This window comes from Diadema antillarum, unplaced genomic scaffold, assembly GCF_040938485.1.
Source record: "Diadema antillarum isolate AM-2024a unplaced genomic scaffold, OU_Dant_1.0 seq00000005_RagTag, whole genome shotgun sequence".
NCBI classification, from domain to species: Eukaryota; Metazoa; Echinodermata; class Echinoidea; order Diadematoida; family Diadematidae; genus Diadema; species Diadema antillarum.
In genome coordinates, this window is record NW_027271127.1 from 172,566 (window position 1) to 197,056 (window position 24,491).

At 38.7% G+C, this 24,491-nt stretch overlaps 1 protein-coding gene across 1 annotated transcript in view; it reads right to left on the reverse strand.

The window, feature by feature from the left end:
• LOC139724923 (intraflagellar transport protein 122 homolog) overlaps positions 1-24,491 on the reverse strand; it is a 42,984-nt gene that overhangs the window by 6,810 nt on the left and 11,683 nt on the right. The window contains exons 7-19 of the mRNA XM_071636043.1: positions 16,351-16,426; positions 15,266-15,457; positions 13,686-13,883; positions 12,457-12,600; positions 11,479-11,616; positions 9,275-9,439; positions 8,681-8,919; positions 5,055-5,208; positions 4,082-4,243; positions 3,734-3,900; positions 2,301-2,508; positions 1,311-1,377; positions 447-587 (exon numbers count right to left, since the gene is read on the reverse strand). Coding sequence (XP_071492144.1) covers positions 447-587; positions 1,311-1,377; positions 2,301-2,508; positions 3,734-3,900; positions 4,082-4,243; positions 5,055-5,208; positions 8,681-8,919; positions 9,275-9,439; positions 11,479-11,616; positions 12,457-12,600; positions 13,686-13,883; positions 15,266-15,457; positions 16,351-16,426 — 2,051 coding nt within the window. The remainder of the gene's footprint in view (positions 1-446; positions 588-1,310; positions 1,378-2,300; positions 2,509-3,733; positions 3,901-4,081; positions 4,244-5,054; positions 5,209-8,680; positions 8,920-9,274; positions 9,440-11,478; positions 11,617-12,456; positions 12,601-13,685; positions 13,884-15,265; positions 15,458-16,350; positions 16,427-24,491) is intronic.

The following is a 24,491-nucleotide window of genomic DNA, read 5'->3' on the forward strand; positions in this document are numbered from 1 at the left end:
GACTGTTTTCTCTCTACCCTTGTATTCCCTTCCTTATGAAACATGGCTTTATGTTCACCTCTTGGCAAGCAAATATGATGTGAACATTGTCCTTCTGATTGTCTGTGTCTCACAAAGTTAGAATGAACTGGACTTTCTTTGAAAGATGCAAAATCAAAATTTTATTTTCTTGCAATAGGCATTATGACAACAGAACAGGACAAGGAGTTTAGAGCAATCACATTTTCCCTGACTCATGTGTAAGTCTGTCATCAAATTCCTCTTTGTACATACATAGTACTTGATTCACAACTGCATGAGAATGTCTCATGTACTTTCTATATTTTCCTCTTCTATATTTGTAATACATCTATCATCTGTTATCACGTAAAGAATAATAAAAAATCAAGAATGTTCAGGTTGATTGACTACACAACAGACGATTCACTCCTTCAACGATAACATACCTCCCGCTATCTCAAGACACTGCATGGACAGCATCCAGAAGTAATAGCCAGCATCATTGAAGCGACTCTCTAGCACAGCATTGTGGGTGAGCTGCTCTAGTACCCTCACAGCTTCATCTTGCCTTCCTGCCTTGTGGAATGCTGGGTAGAGTATAATAGTTTGTGTGTTTGTGTGAGTGTGCCAGTATACAATACATGACTAAGTATAACATGGATTGTATAGTCAATGTCAAGACATTCTGACTCTTGCAGAATTATTGACTTAGGGAATCCAGTTTTTGCAAACAATTACTAATGTCTGTACAAAATTCAAACAATTGTGTCAAAATCCAAACTCCTGTGTTCAAGGGCATGCTTACCAACAATATCTGTCATACAAACACCCCTTACTTACTCTCAGTTTTTGCATCGACAGTGTTAGCTGTTGATATCAATTCATCCCTCTCAAAGGCTGTCATCATAGTACAGACAGACAATACTTGTGAGAGGTATTCAGGTGTTCTAAATAATGCCCATAGCTCAGAGAATGTAACAATTTCTAAAAGAATTATCCAAAATATCTACATCAATATAATTTTTACAAGAATTATCCAAAGTATCTACATCAATATAATTTCAACAAGAACTATCCAAAATAATACTTGTTTTAGTAGTTGTGTACCACCATACATTTCTCTGCATAAAAAAAAGAAAAAAAAAGCAAGCAAACAAGTGTGTCAATATTAGAGGGCAGGTGTCAGTGAGAATGCATGAGACATTGCAAAATAACAGATCTGTGTGCAGACATAAATTATAGGTAGTTCTAGAGGTTTTGAAATCAGCAACCACTTGCTATCATTACATTCATAGTAGCAGCATGTTTACCTCTCTGAGCTTCCTCAAATCTGTCATTCTCAGCCAACCACTGGGCATAAGGAACATAGACATCATCCTGAAGAATAAACAGTAAAATGAACAAAACAAACATTAACATATCAATTTAATTACATATTCAGTAGCATACAGTATGTAGGTGCACAATTTGAGTACAGTTGTATTACTTCCCCATCATTAGTGTGCAGCAACATGCCAAGGTAGTGGGTCTATGATGACAAACATTCTGCATGAAATATTTACAACTTAAGTCTTTGCTACTTTATATTCAATCTGAATTTAAATAGTTATCTGGTAATTTAAGACTGGAATTAGGAGTGAATATGGCTGGAGACCAAGAGGAGCAATACACAATATGATTATACAATACTTTTCTCTCTTTGAGGTATGGTAATCCAATCCATCACTGATATACTAAAGATATGACTGTGCATGTAAAACTACATACAGGAGCTACATATAGGTATTTCCCCCAGCAGGAAATGATACACTCATAAACTACCTATTTCAAAGCAAGGACATGTCTCAACTCTTTTACCTTACCCAGTGTATCACCATAACAATGCTTTGGCATGAAGGGGCACAAGCATAAAGTTTCACCCAAAATGTTATTCAGAACATCAGAATGTCTGGAGCATGATGGTGACACATTCTAAGTTTGCCTCCTTTGCATTTCTTTGCAATTACAAATTCATACATGCATTAGACCACACTAGAAAAGACCACTGTCACAACTTATCCTACAAGTCCAGTCAAACTCGTGTGCAAGCTGTGGCTCACATAGTATGCAAGGGAGAAGGCCTTATTGTCTAACAGTCACACCAATACACACACACACACAGTCAGAACAGTCTCACTTCTTGCGTATCACCTTTGCTCTTTCACCACTATGAAGACTGAGTGACGGTGCATTCATAAACATACCCAGCGATTGCATTGGGGCTTAACAAAGTGTATGTATGCTATGAAACATGATCTCACCTTGAAATCTGGATGTTTCTCCACCAGTGTGAATGCAGCATCCCAATGTCTGGATTCTACATGAAGAAGGATAAGAGCCTTGGTGTCCCCCATCTTGGTGTAGGTCTCAGCAGCATAGGCAAACTGTTCCATTTTCTTGAAGTACTGAGCACACTTTGCCAGAGGCTCCCTTTCTGCTTTGTCCAACTTTCGTGCAACATCAATCAACCTGGGAGATACCAATATGAAAAGAATTGTTAAATGTAAACACTATTCCTGACATTGAATGCCCTCTTACTAGTAGTGTGATTATCATAATCACTCAGAGAGAGGCATCTTAGAGACAATGTTTGATACCAAAGCTTTCATGATGTGTATTTGCACTTACATTTCTGCACTTGTCACAACATGAAGTATCTTTTACATTCTTGAGCTACGAGATATACCATGGTGCACTCACTAAAAGTGCATTTTTATATTCAATACTCCAATACTGATGCTCAAGTTACAGCTAACAGTAGCAACAATGTACTAATGGTGAGTTTCAATGAGTATCAATGAATGATAATCTAGTGCCATGGAGACCCACACTGTATTTGACTTTCCCCATGAATTGGTTCCAGGACGTTGACAAAGTGTTAATAAAAGAGAGTACTTTCTGCAGAGAATCTAACTCTCCTGCTTTGAGGAAATTTTCTCAACTTCTCTCGCTCTACCACTTGCCTTTACATTTCTCCTCCTCTAGCTGTGTGCCTCCTGCCTAAGATGTATTTTCTCCCACTTAAGATTTAGCTTTCTCCTGCTCGACTTGTTTTGTCATACGTGTTCAAATATAAGGCTAAGATAGAACTATCTAACGATCTCAATGGAAAAGCACTTTCAATTATCTCAATGAATTTGCAGATTAACGCTGGACATATTTTACGAAAATGTGTTGTTTGTGAACACTTTCAACAAAATTCTGTTGGTGTGTTTCTGCCCAACGGAATTCCATAACTTCTGTCAAGCATTTTTCTTTGAGAACTGTATATAACTTAATTATTGACACACATCACAGATTCCTTGTGTGTTCTAATTCTTGATCTAGGCTGCATTTCTTTGTAACTGTCTGTCTCAGCTGTGCATACTGTGTAAGTTGAATAAAACCTGACAGCTCATATCTGCATTGCCCTGTTTCTTCAATACAAGAACCTGGAAGGATGTCTCCAAAAACACAACTAAAATTCCTTACATATTTGTGATCTTTATGCATGTATATATTCATAATTTGCAGGGAATTGCCTTGTTGCTAGTTTGTTGCATGACCAACAATTGCCACTTTTGAATAACACACATATTTTTTTCTTCTTTTTAAACTTTACCTCTTGGTGATTAGTCTCATATCAAACCTGGTGTAGGAAGAATGGTAGACTGTCTAACACTCAAAGCCACATCAATCACAGTACATTACTCACATGTCTGCCCAGCCATGGTCACCAATGATCTCAATGGCCTTGAGGTGCTCACCAGCTGACAGGTACATTTCAGCTGCTGCCCTGGGCTCATTGATATTTTTGGCCCAGTCTGCCTGCTTTGTGATGAGAAGTTTCTTGTCTTGAGGATCACCTGAACCAATGAATTCCTGATGAAGGATGAAAGAAGTACGCCATGAAAGCAAACTGTTTCTATTTTACTCTTTCTACTGACACTATGCATACAAATGTTTCAGTACTGTGCCACAAATATCAAAATATCATTGAGATGAGCATCAATAGGACTACCTTAGCACTCATGAGGATACATGTGAGCTGAAAGTGTCTTACCTTAGCATGGTCAAACATACGAAGGTCTGTATACATATTCATGGCTCTCTGCTCTTGCCCAGCCCTCTTGTACAGCTTTGCTGCCTCTCCAAATTTGCCCTGGTAAGCATAGATGTCAGCCAGGAACAGTTGGTCATCCACCTCACCTCGACGCTTCCTCTCCTGTGACAAAGACATACAAACATAGATTACTGGCAATTATAAATCATCCAAAATCCAATTCTTCTTGACCTGATATAGAAAGTGTCACTTGAATCAATAAAGAGATCCCAGGGATAATGGAGTATCACTGACAACATTTCAAAAGTCAATACTGAAAACTTATTTCTTATTTAGAATTCATAGTATATTGTCCAGTTTGGAGAATAAAACACTTTCAAATTTTGTCCCTCAAAAACAAATTCCTTCAGATTAGCATGATCTGAGCACGCAGCAAGTGCCTACAATTCAATGTACCTGCCAGACAACCTTCAGTCTACTCCAGCACGGTATTTTAGTTGTTCTTGAGTAAGCATACAAGTGTCACTTGTGATAGTATGTACCTTGTAAATGTTTCAGCATTATCAAAGCACAACATGGCACACCTCTAACATGCATGTGAACAGTGTATGGCATTCAGCCAATACGCAATGTGTGCGCAGGCATGCCCACATTACAACAAATCAATTTAGTGTGGCCTACAAGGAACCAATTTCAATGTTTGTTAAAGTCAATAGCCCATCCCTCATTTCTGATCACAGATAGCCTTCAGTCACTTCTCAAGCCACGATGTATTCACATGATGAATTTGTCAAATGACATACTATTCACTGCATGAAAAGAGTAACTTAACTTCACAAGTTCTTATGGGGGGGGGGGGGGGGGACAAAACAAAACAAAACAAAACAAATTGTCACTTCAACATCAAACACTGAAGAACAATAGCATATGAGTCATGACTGTTTACAGACAAACTTATGCAAGTAAGGTTTACCTCGATACTGTGAATGAGCTCTAGATATCTGAGATCTCTGACTCTTGTGAAGGCCTTCTTGGATGTATCAAAGTCAAGACCCTGGAGTGCCTCATGAGCTAGAGCTGTCCAGTCCTTCTCCGTTACCCCAAGACATGAAACTTTGTATGCATCCCTAAAATTGCCAGTGGAAAAAAAAAATGTGGCTTAAATAACAATTACACTAACAAACTGCTACAATCAATTTTTAGGAGATGTATAGATCATGAAGTCATATAACTACACAATATAGCAAAATGTATGCATCAGTGTTACAGATATGACCTATTGGTTTACAACAGCAACTAGAAATATCACTTAAGGTGATTAATACCCCCGTCCCGTGACGACAGTCTTACCCAAGGAATGATCTTTCCTTGATCTTCTGCCATTTAAATGCCGTTACCATGGCAACGCAGCTTCCGACACGTCCGAAAAATATGTCTTGCACATCTTCCCACCAAGACTATTGTGTGTGCCACATTTCATAAGCTTTTGTCAAAAACTGAGGAAGTAGTTCAATCCACAAGATCTTTCCTTGATCTTCCACCATTAATATGCCATTACCATGGCAACGCAGCTTCTGACATGTCCAAAAAATATGTCTTGCACATCTTCCCACCAAGACCAATGTGTGTGCCACATTTCATGAGCTTCAGTCGAATACAGAGGAAGTAGTTCAATCCGCAAGATCTTTCCTTGATCTTCTGCCATTTATATGCCGTTACCATGGCAACGCAGCTTCCGACACGTCCGAAAAATATGTCTTGCACATCTTCCCACCAAGATCAAGGTGTGTGCCACATTTCATAAGCTTTGGTCAAAAAACTGAGGAAGTAGTTAAATCCGCAAGATCTTTCCTTGATCTTCTGCCATTAATATGCCGTTACCATGGCAACGTACTTTCGGGTACTGTCAAAAAATGCGTCTTGCACATCTACAACCAAAGGCACACATCTGTACCAAGTTTCATGGAAATTGGGCAAAAACTGAGGAAGTAGTTTGCAACACAAAATTTTCCATCATTTTGGCTCATAATATGTGAGCTGTTACCATGGCAACATACTTTTTGTCACTGTCAAGAAATGTGTCATGCTGACCTATATCCTAAGACAAACATTCAATATGAATTCCATGAGAATTGGAAGAACACTGATGAAGCAGTTTTGCCATGAAACATTTTGCCCTATATTTTACCAATAACATGCCGTTACCATGGCAATGCACTTTTTGCCACTGCGGAAATATGTGTCTTGCACATTAACATATTCAGATGAACATCTGTACCTAATTTCATAAAAATTGATCAAAAACTGTGGGAGGAGTTCGCGACGCAAGATTTGTACCCATTTTTGCCCATAATATGCCGTTACCATGGCAACGCACTTTTGGGTACTGTCAAACAATACGTCTTGCACATCTACAACCCAAGGCACACATCTGTGCCAAGTTTTATGGGAATCGGTTGAAAACTGAGGAAGTAGTTCGCGACGCAAGATTTGCAACGGACCGACCGCCCGACCGCCCGACCGTCCGACCGTCCGCTGATTCCTATATACCCCCTTCAAACTTCGTTTGGCGGGGGTATAACTAGACAAAACATGTTCTGCCATTTCTTACTGCAAATAGATGAACCTATAACAAGTTTATGTTTTGCCATTTCTTACTACAAAACAGATGAACTTGTAACAGCTTTATGTGCAAAACAGGAATACCTGTTTTTATGTTGTGCATTTCACATGCAATTACCACCACATAATTACTGTCTGGCATAACAATAGCAGAGAAACAAGAAACAGAAGAAATGAATAACTCGGCAATATGTGGCACACCATCAGAAAAAAAACAAGGAAAAGTAGAAATTACGCGGTGCGTAACATATGTCCCCGCCGGAAGTAGCATTTTGTAACAAAATGTGCAATATAGGTAAAAAATCAAGGTCAAAGGTCAAAGAAGTCAAAGGTCAAAATTCTGTGTAGAAGTTTTGAAGCCCTCACCTAGTGCCATCACATAAAGCAAATGGAATCGAAATTGGGTTAGAAATGGCGAAGGAGTAGCATTTTGTAGCCAATGTACAATATAGGTCAAAAATCAAGGTCAAAGGTCAAAGAAGACAAAGGTCAAAATTCTGTGTAGAAGTTTTGAAGCCCTCACCTAGTGCTATCACATAAAGCAAACGGAATCGAAATCGGGTTAGAAATGGCGCAGGAGTAGCATTCTGTAGCAAAATGCACAATATAGGTCAAAAATCAAGGTCAAAGGTCAAAGAAGTCAAAGGTCAAAATTCTGTGTAGAAGTTTTGAAGCCCTCAACTAGTGCCATCATATAAAGCAAATGGAATCGAAATCGGGTCAAAAATGGCGAAGGAGTAGCATTTCGTAGCAAAATGTACAATATAGGTAAAAAATCAAGGTCAAAGGTCAAAGAAGTCAAAGGTCAAAATTCTGTGTAGAAGTTTTGAAGCCCTCACCTAGTGCCATCACATAAAGCAAACGGAATCGAAATCGGGTTAGAAATGGCGAAGGAGTAGCATTTTGTAGCAAAATGTACAATATAGGTCAAAAAATCAAGGTCAAAGGTCAAAATTCTGTGTAGAAGTTTTGAAGCCCTCACCTAGTGCCATCACATAAAGCAAACGGAATCGAAATCGGGTTAGAAATGGCGAAGGAGTAGCATTTTGTAGCAAAATGTACAATATAGGTCAAAGGTCAAGGTCAAAGGTCACGACTGAAATTCTGTGTAGAAGTTTCAAAGCTCCCATGTAGTGCTATCATATAAAGCAAACAGAATCAAAATTGGCTCATAAATGACAGAGAAGTAGCAAATTGAAGATTTTGATCACACACGGACGCACACACGGACACACGGACACACGGACGGACGGACAGACGGACGGACGGACACACGGACACACACACGTACGGAGCCCGTTTCATAGTCCCCTGCTCGAACTCGTTCGGCGGGGACAAAAATTCAATGCCAGGCCAGTAAATCTTCTCTTACATCATTCAAAATATCAGTCTCATCACCTTCGCATAATAGAGCTTCTGCATATGCTCGTAATTTGTATACAAGCTGTCATGCCAATCACAGCATATAGAATAAAGAAAATACAAGATTCATCTCAGAAAGTCTTGTCATCTTTAACAATATTTTCACTGAAATACTACAAATATCACTGGTATGAATACTGCCTTTACTCATCAACCGATAAAAAAGATGTCAATCACAGCATACAAAATAGAGAAAATACAGATTCATCTGAGTAAAAATTGTAAGCTTTCTTCTATTGAATCTTAACCCGTTGAGGACGGTTTGATTTTGCTACAACACGCATTTCCCATTGACACCTGCCCGAGTATACTCGGGACTCGTCCTCAACGGGTTAAGAGCAGCAAAATGCTACTTATCTCTACACTTGTATTACTTGATCAAGTGTATGAAAGGTAATTGAAATAAACACAAATTTCAGAGATTAACCATGGATGCATATACTGAGTCATATTATGTTCATAGTTGTAACTTTGAAAAGTAGGTGGAAATCATGTATTGTCATTTCACAATCAGGTGTTTAAACTGCATTGAATCTGATCATGCTATAAGCTCACTTAAACTGCTTTCGTTCCAGGTACTGATACATGGCTGCTGACTGGGGTACTTCCACTGTAGTCATAGCATAGATGTGGAGACAAAAGATCTTGGAGCCAGTGAATCCAACAACAAAGCCCTGCAGCTTCTGCTGCTTCACTGGAAAGTTGCTGGCCTTGATGTTCAGTGTGCCATTACCAGAGAAGCATAACATGTCCTCATACTGTGTGTTCCATGCCACGCTGTTGGCATTTGGCTCCTGTTGAGGGAGAAACATATATATTTATATATATATATATATATGTTTATTGATATTCAGAGTTGTCAGACACTATGGCAGTTTATCTGGTAGGCACTCTACTACTGTTTGTCAGAGACCTTCACCAAGATCATATTTGATATTTTACTCAAATGACTCAGAACACACTTTCCTAAAATTGACAGAACATCAGAATTTAGTCTTGCCTAAGTATGTATGTCATTGCTCTGTCATACTTTATGAAAACAACATATTTTATGAGATTCTGATAAACAAATCTCCAGCATTCACATAAACACTACCATTGTGATATAGTTGATAAATATAGTTGAAAATCATAAACAGCATTTGGTACCTGAAACAGAAGTTCTTTGGTGTTGATGTCATAGACAAGGCATGTGTTGTGTTCATCTACTACAGCTAGTTTCTTCCTTGAGGCACTTATATCCAGACACCTCACTGATGTTTGCTGCTTCAGGATCAGGATAGGGAATGGGTTGTCCACAAACACCTTGAAAATCTGCAGGGCCAAACAATGAAGTTTAGAAATCGTATAACATATGGATAGATCTGCAACTTTGCCCCGGTCTATCATGTAACATATCAAATGTTTCACCATACTAGCACTATCAATATTGGAAATACAAAAGAGCATTTATATCTATTTTCATAGAGTGAAAACAGAAATTTTAACAAGTGAAAATGAACAAAAAATGAATGAATAAATGAACGAACGAACGAACGAACGAACGAACGAACGAATGAACGAATGAATGAATAAAATAATAACATCCAGCCCCACCACAAACATCTACACACCTAAACTGCTCACAAGACAATTTGGGAATTTGCTATGCAAGTCTACATAAAATCATACACAGGTCCCTCCACATTGCACTCATTTCACCTTTACCCATTCAACCAGCTTTATGCATTGCCAAATGGTAGCAAGTGTAGTCAAATATGACATAACAAGAGACCCGCGGGTCTAGCGCTCACCTGAGTATCGCAAGTTCACCTTTCACGCAGTCACTAATCTAAATTATTCACAGCTCTACCAAAATTTGACGAGGCATTCTCAAGTGGAAGACGAAAATGTACAATAAGGGCCCAATTTTTTCAAGATTCCTTGATTTGGGGGAATTGGGCCCCCCTGGGGCCCTCTGGGTGGGGCATGGTGCCCAGTTTGATAAATTGAGATCCTGACCACCTAGGGATGCTACCTGCCAAGTTTGACAAAAATCCATCATGAGGTTTTCAGGAAGAAGATGAAAATGTACAATTCAGGCCCCCATTTGGACCCTTCCAACCACCCCCCTCCCCCTACCCCCAAGAGGGGCACCCCTGGATCTCCTATGAACAAACTTGAAACTACAGTCATTAATGTACTCACTCATAGTATTATCTCAGCTCTATAACTTCTGATTCTAGAGAAGATTTTTAAAGATTCCTTCATTTGGGGGGTTTGGGCCCCCTGGGGGCCCCCTGGGCGGGGCATGGTGCCCATTTTGACAAATTGAGATCCTAACCCCCTAGGAATGCTACCTGCCAAGTTTGGTGAAAATGGGTCATGGGGTTCTCAAGAAGAAGATAAAAATGTACAATTTAGGCCCCATTAGGACCCCTCCTCACCCCCACCCCCCCCCCCCCCCCTGGGTCCCAAGGGGGGCACCCCTGATTCTGCCATGAACAAACTTGAAACTACAGTCATCAATGTGCTAACTCATAGTATTAACCTAGCTCTATCACTTCTGGTTCTAGAGAAGAAGGTTTTTGCGGATTCCTTAATTTTGGGGGGTTTGGGCCCCCTGGGGGCCCCCTGGGTGGGTCATGGTGCCCATTTTAATAAATGGAGTTCCTAACCCCCTAGGGATGCTACCTGCCAAGTTTGGTGAAAATGGGTCATGGAGTTCTCAAGAAGAAGATGAAAATGTACAATTTAGGCCCCATTAGAACCCTTTCCCACCCCCCTCCCCTGGGTCCCAAGGGGGGGCACCCCTGATTCTGCCATGAACAAACTTGAAACTACAGTCATCAATGTACTAACTCATAGTATTAACTTCGCTCTATCACTTCTGGTTCTAGAGAAGAAGATTTTTACAGATTCCTTAATTTTGGGGGGTTTGGGCCCCCCTGGGGGCCCCCTGGGTGGGGCATGGTGCCCATTTTAACAAATTGAGTTCCTAACCCCCTAGGGATGCTACCTGCCAAGTTTGATGAAAATGGGTCATGGGGTTTTCAAGAAGAAGATGAAAATGTAAAAAGTTTACGCACGACGCACGACGGACGACGGACGACGGACGACGGACGACGCACGACGCACGACGCACGACGCACGACGCACGACGGACGAAGGGCGATCGCAATAGCTCACTTGAGCCTTTGGCTCAGGTGAGCTAAAAATGGAACAATAACTGCCCTCCGAAATCATTCAAGGCAATGCCATAAGTCACTGAATAAACTTGAATAGCTTTCCCACTGGTCTACAAGGAAGATATAACCCCATAAATATTGAGAATGATATAAATATGAGCTGCTGGGAATGGTATCTCTTCTCACCTGGCCATTCTTGAGACCAACAAGCAGTCCCTCCCTGCCACCAGCTCCTCCAATCACTTTGATGTATCTGATCAGAGCTTCCATCACCCACTCACGATCTTTGACTCCAGAGAAGGTCAGGCTCGTCAGACGACGCTCCTGGTAAGCAAAGAGAGGTTAAGGCTTGGTTTTATTACTCTTTAATGCTTACAAGCAGATGCACAAGGTTATCACAGCACAGCTTTAATTTGTTTGAAGTTTGTTTAAAATGTACACACCTTTTTTGCCTGTGCTTCCATTTTTTGCTCTGACAAGTAAACAATTAACAGGATAAGAAGAAATTGTTCAACTCATAATCTCATTTATGCTTTTGGTGATATCCATGACAATCATGGTAACAAAATGCATGGTAATAATCTAAGTAATATCAATGATCACAGTCAGCTTGAGTCCTGACTACTAACTATCATTAAAATCTGAGATAAGACATACGATGCATGGGTATAGATAAACTGAAAACATTTACTCCTAAACGGCAAATATTACAATATTCCTCTTTCAAACTAAAGAATCTCCTCTAGCTACCCAAGGAAACTTCAGACTAATTCATCACACAACTTTCATGCTCAAGAAATTGCTGAAACCTCACATCATGATAGCAGCAGCTGACATAATATCTCTTGTCTATAAGAATGAAGATTTTCAAGTACTGTAAAATCCAAAATGAAAAAAACTATAGCAGTGACATTATGAACGGTTTTGAGAGTGTTCTTGTTATGTACAGTCACTGTTCCGTGGTACTTGGATATCTAGCTTTATATGCAAATATCACATTCATTTGAGCCTGTGTTGACCAGCTACAGATGGTGAACAATAGACAGAATGATCATCATTGTAAAACCAGATTTGGGATGGTGCACTGTCAGCAGATCATGATGTGTCCAGTGGGGCTGATTCTAGAGCAAAGAAATGACAGAAATGACACTAAGTCAAACCTACCTGACACAAGATGATGTGGTCTGCACAGACTACCAGCAGGTTGCAGTCAAACTTTTTGTTGATCTTCTCCTTCACCCTGTAATGCATGTCAGAGGCATCATCTGAGTACAGCTCATACACCACAATCTTGTCTGAGAGTTGAACCTGGATGTGGGAAATGACAGAAATTACTGACTTGCCATGCATGCTCCTCAGTTAGGACTGACTGTGAGATTAGTTCAGATCAATTCCTACACATAAATGGGGAAGTTAATATGCTCAGATGATTTAATATTGGAGAATTTAATGTTTGTTTGTTTTTTATTATAATTGAATAAATGATTTTCATTTTTTTTTTCTTTCAATAAACTGACTTGTAAATATCAACATGAGTAGTACACGTTCTACATTCAAGATCGGTGGCAAAACTTCTTTGATCCATGTTTAGACCGTAGCCCTTGTCCTCTGAAACAAAAGAAAGATTACACTTGGTCACAAAATACTGAAGAAGAAGCCTTTTACAAACTTCTGACAGACAACATAAGACAATGTAACATTAAAGTAGTTTAGAGTAATATGTGATAGTATTTATGGTTAAACTATACTACCTGAGGTATTATGAAAGCATGTATCAATGAAGTCCACTTATCACTTACATTTGACTTGAAGAGTAAATGTCAATGGCAGTCTCCACATATAAATATTAAGACTAAGAGAGAATGTAATCATTATCAAGCACCATGATTCAGTTACTGTCTCTGACTGCACATCTGTCACAGCAAAGAGATTCAAGAAATGCAGTAAAGACACAAAATGAGGGAAATTTTCCACATCTACATCATCATAATAGTTGCAGCATATGAATTAAAAGATAGTAACATTATTCTTAACTGCCTTTTAAACTTGGTAAATTTAGCATATACGTGAATTTGCACAAAATTGCAATGAAAACATGTGATATTTTTGGTGCAGTCCATGTTCAATTGACACATGTTCATCACATAACTTTGTGTGAGAAGTAACCTTGAGTTGATGCTATATTCACTGTACTAAAAGATGATAAAATCTCATATTAAACTTTTCAAAATTTGTACATGCAGAGGCTAAAACTAAAGTCCAGATATCTTTTACAGAGCATTGTACCCCATACACAATCAAGAGATGCAAAAGTACCTAATCACCAATCCAGAGAGCCAAGGCAGCATATGACATAACAATGAGAAATGGCACATCAATTCCTGTTTACTCACAGCCAAGCGATGCTTGAATATAGCAATCTTCTTGACAAGGTCCCGGCATTTGATGCGGACCTTCTGATCTGTCAGCAAGTGTTGGATAATGACGTCAGTCATATTCTCACGGAAGGCATACCGATCCCGGTAGAGGCCATGGACAGTGCTGAAGATGAGTTGATAGTGTGCAATGGTACCGTCTTGACAGCCCACAGCCTACGTGCAGAAAAAAAAAGAAGCATAACAAAACAAAACAAGGAAAAGTAGAAATTACGCGGTGCGTAATATATGTCCCCGCCGGAAGTAGCATTTTGTAACAAAATGTACAATACAGGTCAAAAAATCAAGGTCAAAGGTCAAAGAAGTCAAAGGTCAAAATTCTGTGTAGAAGTGTTGAAGCCCTCACCTAGTGCCATCACATAAAGCAAACGGAATCGAAATCGGGTTAGAAATGGCGAAGGAGTAGCATTTTGTAGCAAAATGTACAATATAGGTCAAAAAATCAAGGTCAAAGGTCAAAGAAGTCAAAGGTCAAAATTCTGTGTAGAAGTGTTGAAGCCCTCACCTAGTGCCATCACATAAAGCAAACGGAATCGAAATCGGGTTAGAAATGGCGAAGGAGTAGCATTTTGTAGCAAAATGTACAATATAGGTCAAAAAATCAAGGTCAAAGGTCAAAGAAGTCAAAGGTCAAAATTCTGTGTAGAAGTTTTGAAGCCCTCACCTAGTGCCATCACATAAAGCAAACGGAATCGAAATCGGGTTAGAAATGGCGAAGGAGTAGCATTTTGTAGCCAAATGTACAATACAGGTCAAAAATCAAGGTCAAAGGTCAAAGAAGTCAAAGGTCAAAATTCTGTGTAGAAGTTTTGAAGCCCTCACCTAGTGCCATCACATAAAGCAAACGGAATTGAAATCGGGTTAGAAATGGCGAAGGAGTAGCATTTTGTAGCCAAATGTACAATACAGGTCAAAAATCAAGGTCAAAGGTCAAAGAAGTCAAAGGTCAAAATTCTGTGTAGAAGTTTTGAAGCCCTCACCTAGTGCCATCACATAAAGCAAACGGAATTGAAATCGGGTTAGAAATGGCGAAGGAGTAGCATTTTGTAGCAAAATGTACAGTATAGGTCAAAGGTCAAGGTCAAAGGTCACGACTGAAATTCTGTGTAGCAGTTTCAAAGCTCCCATGTAGTGCTATCATATAAAGCAAACAGAATCAAAATTGGCTCATAAATGACAGAGAAGTAGCAAATTGAAGATTTTGATCACACACGGACGCACACACGGACACACGGACGGACGGACGGACGAACACACGGACACACACACGTACGGAGCCCGTTTCATAGTCCCCTGCTCGAACTCGTTCGGCGGGGACAATAAAAAAGATTACAAAAATCTTTAGTACAACATTTATCCTAAAGTTCTATCCTCAGCATAGATTCAACACTTATAAGTAGCAATGTGATAATTTGAATCATGTTAGTAGGCACTGGATTTGCAGTTTATTTCAAAATAGTAAACATGGCAACATTTGGTCAGTAATCAGAGTAACCTAAAATTATCTTAAACCTTGCAAGATTGCACAGATGACTTACAACATGGTTTTGATCAGGCCTGACTTTGGCACACCACACCCATGAGTTCTGCTCTCCCACCACTCCAAGCTGCACACCATCCTTTGTATGCAATGTCACCTGCTTGTTGGCCCCTCCTATGATCAGGTACTCCCCACGGGAGAAGTAGGACAGGCAGCAGGGGTCATAGTTCAGGTTGCGCTCTTTGCCAACCTTGAAAAAACAATAACAAAATCACAGTTGAGAACAACGAAAAGCAAAGGGAAAGGATAAAGAAAAGATGACAGGCAAGAGCTTTGTGCCTAAGAATATCACAAACACAAGCATTCACTCACATACAAACACACATATAAGAAAAAAGTAAAATCCTCGTTTATTTACATTAAAAACCGGTAATGTGCTTTTGAATATCTGCATTCACAAACAAGACATCTATCCTGAATTACTGACAGTGTTACATAACTTTTGGTGGCTTATGACCTTTACCTTTGAACCTGCACCACTGCCACTTCAAGCAACAAATTGATTATTCATATATACACTTCCAACTGAATAATATCATCAATAGACATTTTTAGCTAAAGATATGGCTGAAGAACAACATTTAACAAGTTTATAAAGCTCATTGACTTTAACCTTGACCTTTGACCTATCATCACTATGTTCACGCAGATAATTGTCAATTTACTTCTGCTCTGTTCAAACATTTACACCATCACATGACATTCATATTAACATGTAGAACTACTGATAATAACTATGAAAATGAGAAGTAGAAACACTACTTGATACGTACCTCAGTACTGCACACATTGTATCTACAATATCCAATATTAATGGCCATGAGATGCCATAACATTTAAAATCCAAAATTATTACATGTCATTTCACAGCTTTCATGCACATATACAAAACGGCACTCAATGGGACATTAAATCATTTGTTCTCAACTTATGTAAGCAGTAAATATTGACCCAAAAGTCTTGGAAATACCTCATCCATATACTGGTACAAATATTTCATCCACTATATACAGTTTAGAAGAACTTGATTATCATTGAGTACCACAACGAGGTGGGTTCAACTCAAGTCTTCATTGTACATACCTGCTTTCCACTGAGATAGTAGAAGGATAATTTCTGTCCCCAGTCTAGTACAGCCAGGATATCAAAGGCTTCCTCCCTGTACAAGAAGATAACAAATACTCTGTTATGTGATAACAATTTTTCCTGGAGCACTCAGGTTTGCCCAAGAGAATTACAACATGATGATGCAACACTGTGACATCCAAATAGTGGAGCGGCATAGCCGAACAATTGTGCATTTTGTGATAAAAGCATCAAATTTCGTACACAGGTTGACAATCATGTTCAGATTAAATTTAGATATTGGGCCATCGTACGCGCGCCCTCAACGTCCATGGCAGCCATTTTTCAAAATGGCTGCCATAAATGCCATTTTTTCGTAAATTTTACTAATGTTAGGAGGCAAAAGTCACTAAGATTTTGCTTACATATGGGAAATTACATTCAAAATAAATCTAGATATTTGGCCATCGAAAATAGCGCCCTCAACGGCCATGGCAGCCATTTTTTAAAATGGCCGCTATAAACGCCATTTTTGTCAAAAGATTTGCTAACATCAGATGGGAAAGCCAGTAAGATTGCAAACAAGTGGGAAATTGCATTTCAGAATGAATTTAAATAATATTTAGTCATTGTTGATTGCGCCCTCAACGTCCATAACAGCCATTTTTCAAAATGGCTGTCATATGTGCCACTTCTACAATAACTTTGCAAATTTCAGAGGAGAAAAGTTAATAAGATTTTGCCAGCAAATGTTGATTACATTCAAAATAAATCTAGATATTGGGGCATCGGAAATTGCGCCCTCAACGGCCATGGGAGCCACTTTTCAAAATGGCTGCCAAAAATGCCATTTTTTGTAAAAAATTTCAAATTTCAGAAGGGAAAGCCAATAATTTTTTGCAAACAAGCCGCAATGGGAAATTACATCCCAAAATAAATCCAGATATTGGGCCATTGGAAATTGCGCCCGCAATGGCTATGGCAGCCATTTTTTTTTTTTTATAATGGGCACCATATAAGTGCCACTTTTTCATTAAAAAAAAAAACCGGCTAATTTCAGAAGGAAAAGTTAATGAAATTCTGCATATATTTGGGAAATGACATTCAAAATAAATCTCAATATTGGGCAATCGGAAATTGCGCCCTCAACGGTCCTTGCAGCCATTTTTCAAAAACAATGCTATTTTTGTTTTACATTTTGCAGATGTCAATAAGAATTTCCACAAATTATAGAATTACATTCAAAATGAATTTGACAATAGGCCATCCAAAATTGCACCCTCTTCGGTGGGTTAGTTCTAAATTCATTTTTTCAGTTTATTTCTAATTACAGTATTTCGCGTGTGTCGGCTAACAATATAGTTATCAAAAGTATGTGTTTTTTATGGAAACATAGAAAGCACAATCACTTTTATCGTAAATTGAAAGGCCATCGTATCTGTCGTAAGAAGTTACATGTTACATTAAATATAAGTCTATAGTCCAATGTATTGAATGATATGGTGTTGCTGTCAAACTTAATACATGACACCATTGTCCCTGCAGGGTTCTCGCCAGGAATTTGTTCACGCTTGTCGGCATTTATGCGCGCTGTTCTGGGGGTGGGTACGGGAGGGGGGTTCCCCCTCCCACGCGAAGCGCGGAAGCCTTCGCTAATGCTCAATACAACACAGATAAATCGCCGCTAAAATGCCACTAAATGCGACATTTTCACGGAGATGTAATGAACGTTGTGAGGGGCATATTCTCACAGAAACAATGCAGAAACTCCATACCTTTTGTTAGCGGCAGTTCCTAAATAATAAATGAAAGAGAAGTAGGTGCCGATGGTGGAGGTTCCGATTTCTTTTAGGCCTTTCCTGTTTCACTGTTGCAATAATTAGCCGCCTCTGCATCGCAACAACGCGCGCCGTGTTGCTTTCTCGCCGTCTGCTCGACCACGTGGTAGGCCTATTGCATGCAGATGCGCGAGAAGCGATCGAGAACTTTCGGGACATCGTTGCACTTTCCTTTCTGGGTATACTGCGGTAGTTTGGCCGCGACATCAAAGAGATATCATACAAAAATGTAATGATGGTCATTATTCCGAAGGTTTGTTTAATCATAAAATGAAACGATTCATTACTGAGTACTTCGAAGGTTTGTAATCGAAAACAACAACAACACCAAAGGTCGGTACTACAGATGAATGTTCAAAATAAAACTGATTTCGTTCGAAGATTAACAATCATTTTTTCTTTATTATTTTCCGATCAACGAACCTTCAGAAAGGAATCTATCATCAATCATCGTTATTGTTTCAGAATAACAAACCTTCAGAATAAGAAAACGCCCTTTTGGGGCCGTTGTTGTATTCCGAAATTATACTGGCAGAACATTCGAAATAACAAAACTGATTTCGTTTGGATATAAACGAATATTTTCTCCTTTATAATTTTTCTATTAACGATCATTCAGAATTAAGAATGTAGAGTATTATTTTGCCATTATTCTTTCGGAGTAACGAACCCTGAGGGTAAGAAAACTGTTAACCGTTTTCATTTCTTCTTTATCGTTTTCCGATTAACGATCGTTCAGAATTAAGAATCTAAAGTATTATATCGTTATTCTTTCGCAGTAACGAACCTTCAGAGTAAAAGAAAACTGTAACCGTTTTGGGGCCGTCGTTTTATTCTGAAATTTCAATGACGGAAACGTTCGAAATAACAAAACTGATTTCATTGTGAAATGAGCGGACATTTTTTAAAATCATTTTTGGATTAACGAACCTTCAGAATAAGGAATATAGCATTATTTTTTCATTAATCTGTCGGAGTAACGAACCCTAAGAGTAAGAAAAGTGCAACTGTTTTTTGGGCAGTTTTATTCCAAATTTCACTGGCAAAACGTTCGAAATGACGCACTGATTTCGTTTTGAAATTTACGGACATTTTTCTTTATTCAATTTTCGGTTAACGAACCTTCAGAATAAAGAATCTATTATTATTTCATCATTACTACTTCTGTCGGAATAACAGACCCTTATAGAGTACGAAAACACGCTGTTTTGTGCCGTCGTTTTATTCCGAAATTTCACTGACAGAAACGTTCGAAATAACAAAACTGATTTCATTGTGAAATGAACGGACATTTTTTCTTAATCATTTTTTGGATTAACGAACCTTCAGAATAGGGAATCTAGCATTATTTTATCATTAATCTGTCGGAGTAGCGAACCCTCAGATTAAGAAAACTGCAACTGTTTTGGGGCAGTCGTTTTATTCCAAAATTTCACTGGCAAAACGTTTGAAATGACGCACTGATTTCGTTTTGAAATTTACGGACATTTTTCTTTATTCAATTTTCGGCTAACGAACCTTCAGAATAAAGAATCTACAATTTGTTATTTCATCATTACTACTTCTGTCGGAATAACAGACCCTTAGAGTACGAAAACACGCTGTTTTGTGCCGTCGTTTTATTCAGAAATTTCACTGGCAGAACGTTCGAAATAACAAAACTGATTTCGTCGTGAAATGAACGGACATTTTTTCTTAATCATTCTTGGATTAACGAACCTTCAGAATAAAGAATCTAGCATCATTTTATCATTAATCTGTCGGAGTAACGAAAAAAAAAAGAATCTTGGTGGCGATAACTGATGCTGGTGTAGAGAAAAACAAAGACAGCTCGCTCAAAAGATGCTTCCTTCTTCGCAGTTTATTTTCTCCCCAGTCATTCCTATCGTTCTCCTCCCATGAACCCCTGCCATGCACGGACGATGAACAAAACAAAATGTTACCGATGCTGCAATGAAAAAAAAAGAAAAGAAAGAAACACTCCCTCAAAGCAAATTATCTACACTTTTCAAGTTGAACAAATTGATGTTCGTGATGAAGAATATAAAAAAAAGCACGACCTCAAGAAGTGGGGAAACTTGATATCATGGCTTGTGGAAATTTCCATGATATTTCCACGAAAGCCAGGTGTCAGATAAAGAATGTCGCGCGTACGTACTGCCACCTTGCTTCAGTGGTCGTAAACAGCGTGTACATGCATAGCATGTAAACCAACTGGGAACATTGATGAATGATCATCAATGTTCACTTAGTTAAGCCTAGTGATGTACATGAACATCATACAAGGCTAATAGACAGTGGAAATCTATGTGTGCCAAGATTTCGCTCTGATTGTCACAAGTGCAGCCCAATCGTATCCTCTGTACTTGAATGGAACAGGCTAGATCATTCAATTAGATCAGCTTCTTCCATATATTCATTTAAGAGATTGTTTAAGCAAAGTTGCTATTTGTAAGTAACACACGAAATTCATTCTGGGCTTTATCATTCCTGTATAATAGCGTTTTTAATTGTTATTTCGGCATTCTGGTGAACTCTTGCTGTGGCATGTACTTTTTATGTTACTTTGCAATGTACAGTATGCTGGTATGTATCTACACTGTATTATGTCATCTTCTGTATATACGTTTTGCTATCTAATGTACATATGTTCATCAATATTATTCAGGGCTCCATGGAAGACCACTATTTATTGGTGAATGGACTACCCTGACAAAAGATTAGAAATAAATAAATAAATAAATAAAATAAATAAATAAATTTATTTTCTGCCCATGAAGGCCCCTAACCCACCTTTTAACAAACCAAGCCAGAAGCACGTGGAGCATTACGTATACGTTGAACTTGAAAGACCATCATGACAGAATTACTATAAATTTCGGCCCGGAGAAGGAAAATGGAATATTCACGAATGACGTTTACAAATCCATAGAAATTGGAAAGGCTAAAAGGGAACGCATGGCTTTTTAGATTAAAAAAAAAATAACCAACTGAAACTACCAAAACCTAGATAACAATTTGCATTTGCTTACTCCATCGCACGTTCTTTTTTCTTTTCTTTTTTTTAACGAAAAATTGAGTTAATTTTCTCTCTGCGGCAATGCTTTGAACGCATCTAATTTTGCGTCATTTTGCCGATGGCCAGCTTCCTAAAGAATTGATACGAATCCTTTCAAATATACGAAACAAAGTCTAAAGATCCTGGATCCTGGCGGTGAATTTCGGTGGTATTATAAATTCTGCTCACTATCAAAATTTAATCATCTGTTCCTTGCGCCATTTTACCAACCAACTGTTCCTGAAAATTTCATCCTAATCTGTTCCCAAATTGTGACTTATTTTGCGAGTAGAGAGACAGACAGGCAGACAAGCTAACAAACAAACCAAAGCAGCCAAAAAAAAAATACAACCTTTGGCGGAGGGGGGCATGCATTTCATATCGTTTGTTTTGCGTAACCCGACAACAAGCGTGACAACAAGCGAGCACGTGTCAGCCTTCCTCAGCCTCCCTCGGCCTCCGACCCTCTCTTCCCGTCCTCTCTCTCCCTCTCACAATACTAGTACACTATAGCGTTGTACACGCAGGCGGCTGGATAAGTGGCCGGCTGGGTGCTTGTGCATGTGTGTGTGGATCCCAAATCAGAGCGCATGTGAGTGAGCAAGTGTGTGATGTGGTGTGTATCAGCAGGGAGGTGAGACCTCCCTGGTATCAGCTAGTACGTCGCTCTGTTGAGCCGCGTTGTTGTGATCGGTGCAGTGACTGCGTGGGTAAATTTTTGCGCTTGTATAAGTATGTAAACTGCTGCTGCTTTCAACATCTAGCTTCTTTTCTAGCCAGATAATAAAGACTGAAAAAGGCGAGAAATCGGTCCGAACTTAGCTCGTCAAGCAAGTTACCCTTGTCGGCAAGTTCACGCGTGGTGTTACCCTTGTCGGTAAGTTTTACCCTTGTCGGCAATTGCTTCTTCAAACCGCACGCTTGTCGGGGCCGACAAGGGTGATATACGCTGGCGAGATCCCTGCCCTGGATATTCATATTACTCTTTTTCGGAACTTTCTCATGTTTGCCACCTGAAATTTGCATTAAATCGCTGAATTTTAATCAAAAAGTGTAAAAGCTCCCTTGTTTGGGAGAGAGAAGCCCCTTTCCCACGGTCTCTTTCAGTACATCTCTGTGGACTTTTAAGTACATAGTAAAAAGGTACAAGTGCGGAACACTATGTACAATGTAGCACAAAAATGATGTAGCCGTTTACATTGTCCCTGTGTATTCGATTTTGTATTTTTATTTTAAACATGCAGAATAAGAGGTGACAGATCCCGCATTTCATCCATTGATATTGTCTATGAATATCGAGTTTTCTTACTTTTTAGATTGATAATTTGCAAATATTCCACAAAAGTGTGGACCAGATTGTTAGATTTCACTAAAGATTCAAAAGCTCCATCGTGTGGTGGTGGGGGGGGGGGGGGGGGGGGGCTTCATTATTGATGGGATATAATTGCTAAGCATTTGCCTTGTTTATTTTCATTGTTCCTCAAATGATTCCTTTAACACCACAATACAGATTACTAACATAATGTCTATGTATGTATTCTACTGCCTTCTCCTTTTGAAATTAAGCAAATTTTCAAGACAAAAAAGAAAAGTGTATTGTTACCATTTTGACAAATGGGTGAAATGGTCATTGAGAACACAGCTTATGATGCCACCATGTCTAAACTTCTTTGTATTTAATTGTCAACTTGCGCAAAAAGTTGTATTGCCTTCATCCAGCATTAGCACGCCTTTATTGAAGGAAAATGCCATCTATGACAGCCATTTTTGGAAAATGGTTGCCATTAACGATGTGAGCGGGTTTTTTTTCTTGAAAATTTGCGAAGGGACAATATCTAGAATTAATATAATCAAAATTTTTAATATTGTCAACCTGTATACAAAATTACATTGTCGTCGTTTTAGAAAAAAACAAAAACATCGACGGCAGCCATTCTTAAATATAAAGTTACCCTAGCTAGCTCCTGAGGACGCAATTCACCGATGGCCTAAATAATCTCTTTATATTTTGACACAGTTATCAACTTGTATGCAAAATCCTGTTGGCTTTTCCTTTTATGAATTTGCATTGTCTAGACATTTGAAATAATAATACATGTTATCTACGGTTATTGTAGTCATTTTGAAAAAATGGCTTCTATGGCCGATGAGGACCCCTATTAAGATGGCTTGACATATTGTTTGATTTTTAACATGATTTTCAATTTATGTACACATTTTGTTCACTTTTCTTTCTGAAATTGCCATTTTTTAAACAAAATAATTTTAACAATGGCAGCCATTTTAGAATATGGCGGCCAAGGCCGTTGAGGGCACTAATCTAATGCAAATATTCATTTCGATCATAATCTTCAAATTGTCTGCAAAACCTAATTGACTCTTTCTTTGTGAAATCAGGAAATCAAAAAAAAAATGAATCCACGGGGCCATTTTGAAAAATGGCTGCCATGGCCATTGAGGGCGCTATTTACAATAATGTAATACATAGGCCCTAGATGTATTTTAAACAAATTTTTAAATTGAGGGCAAGATCTTATTGATTTTCCTCCTGGATTAGCAAATTCAAAACAAAATGGTGGTATTTATGAGAGCCATTTTTAAAAATGGCTGCCATGGCCATTGATGGCGCTATTTACAATAATGTAATACATATGCAATAGATGTATTTCAAACGAAATTTTTAAATTGAGTGCAAGATCTTGTCGATTTTCCTCCTGGAATTAGCAAATTCAGAAAAAAAAAAGTGTTGTTTATGGCAGCCATTTTTAAAACTGGCCGCCATTGCCGCTGAGGGCGCAATTTGCGATGGCCCGATATCTAAATCTATTTCGAATGTTATATTCCACTCGTTTTCAAACTCTTTTTGATTTTCCCTTCTGAAATCTTATAATTTTTACGAAAAATGGCATTTATGCGGCCATTTTGAAAAATGGCTGCCATTCCCGTTGAGGGCGCAATTTGCAATGGCCCAATATCTAAATTTATTTTGAAAGTTATTTCCCACTCAGTTGCAAAATCTTATAGATTTACCCCTCTGAAATTTGTCAATTTTTACGAAAAACAGCATTCATGGCGGCCATTTTAAAAAATGGCTGCCATAGCCATTGAGGGCGCAATTTGCGATGGCCCAATATCTAAATTTATTTTAAATGTTATTTCCCACTCCTTTGCTAAATCTTATAGATTTTCCCGTCTGAAATTTGTATCTTTTTTACAAAAAAATGGCATTTCTGGCGGCCATTTTGAAATACGGCTGTCATGGA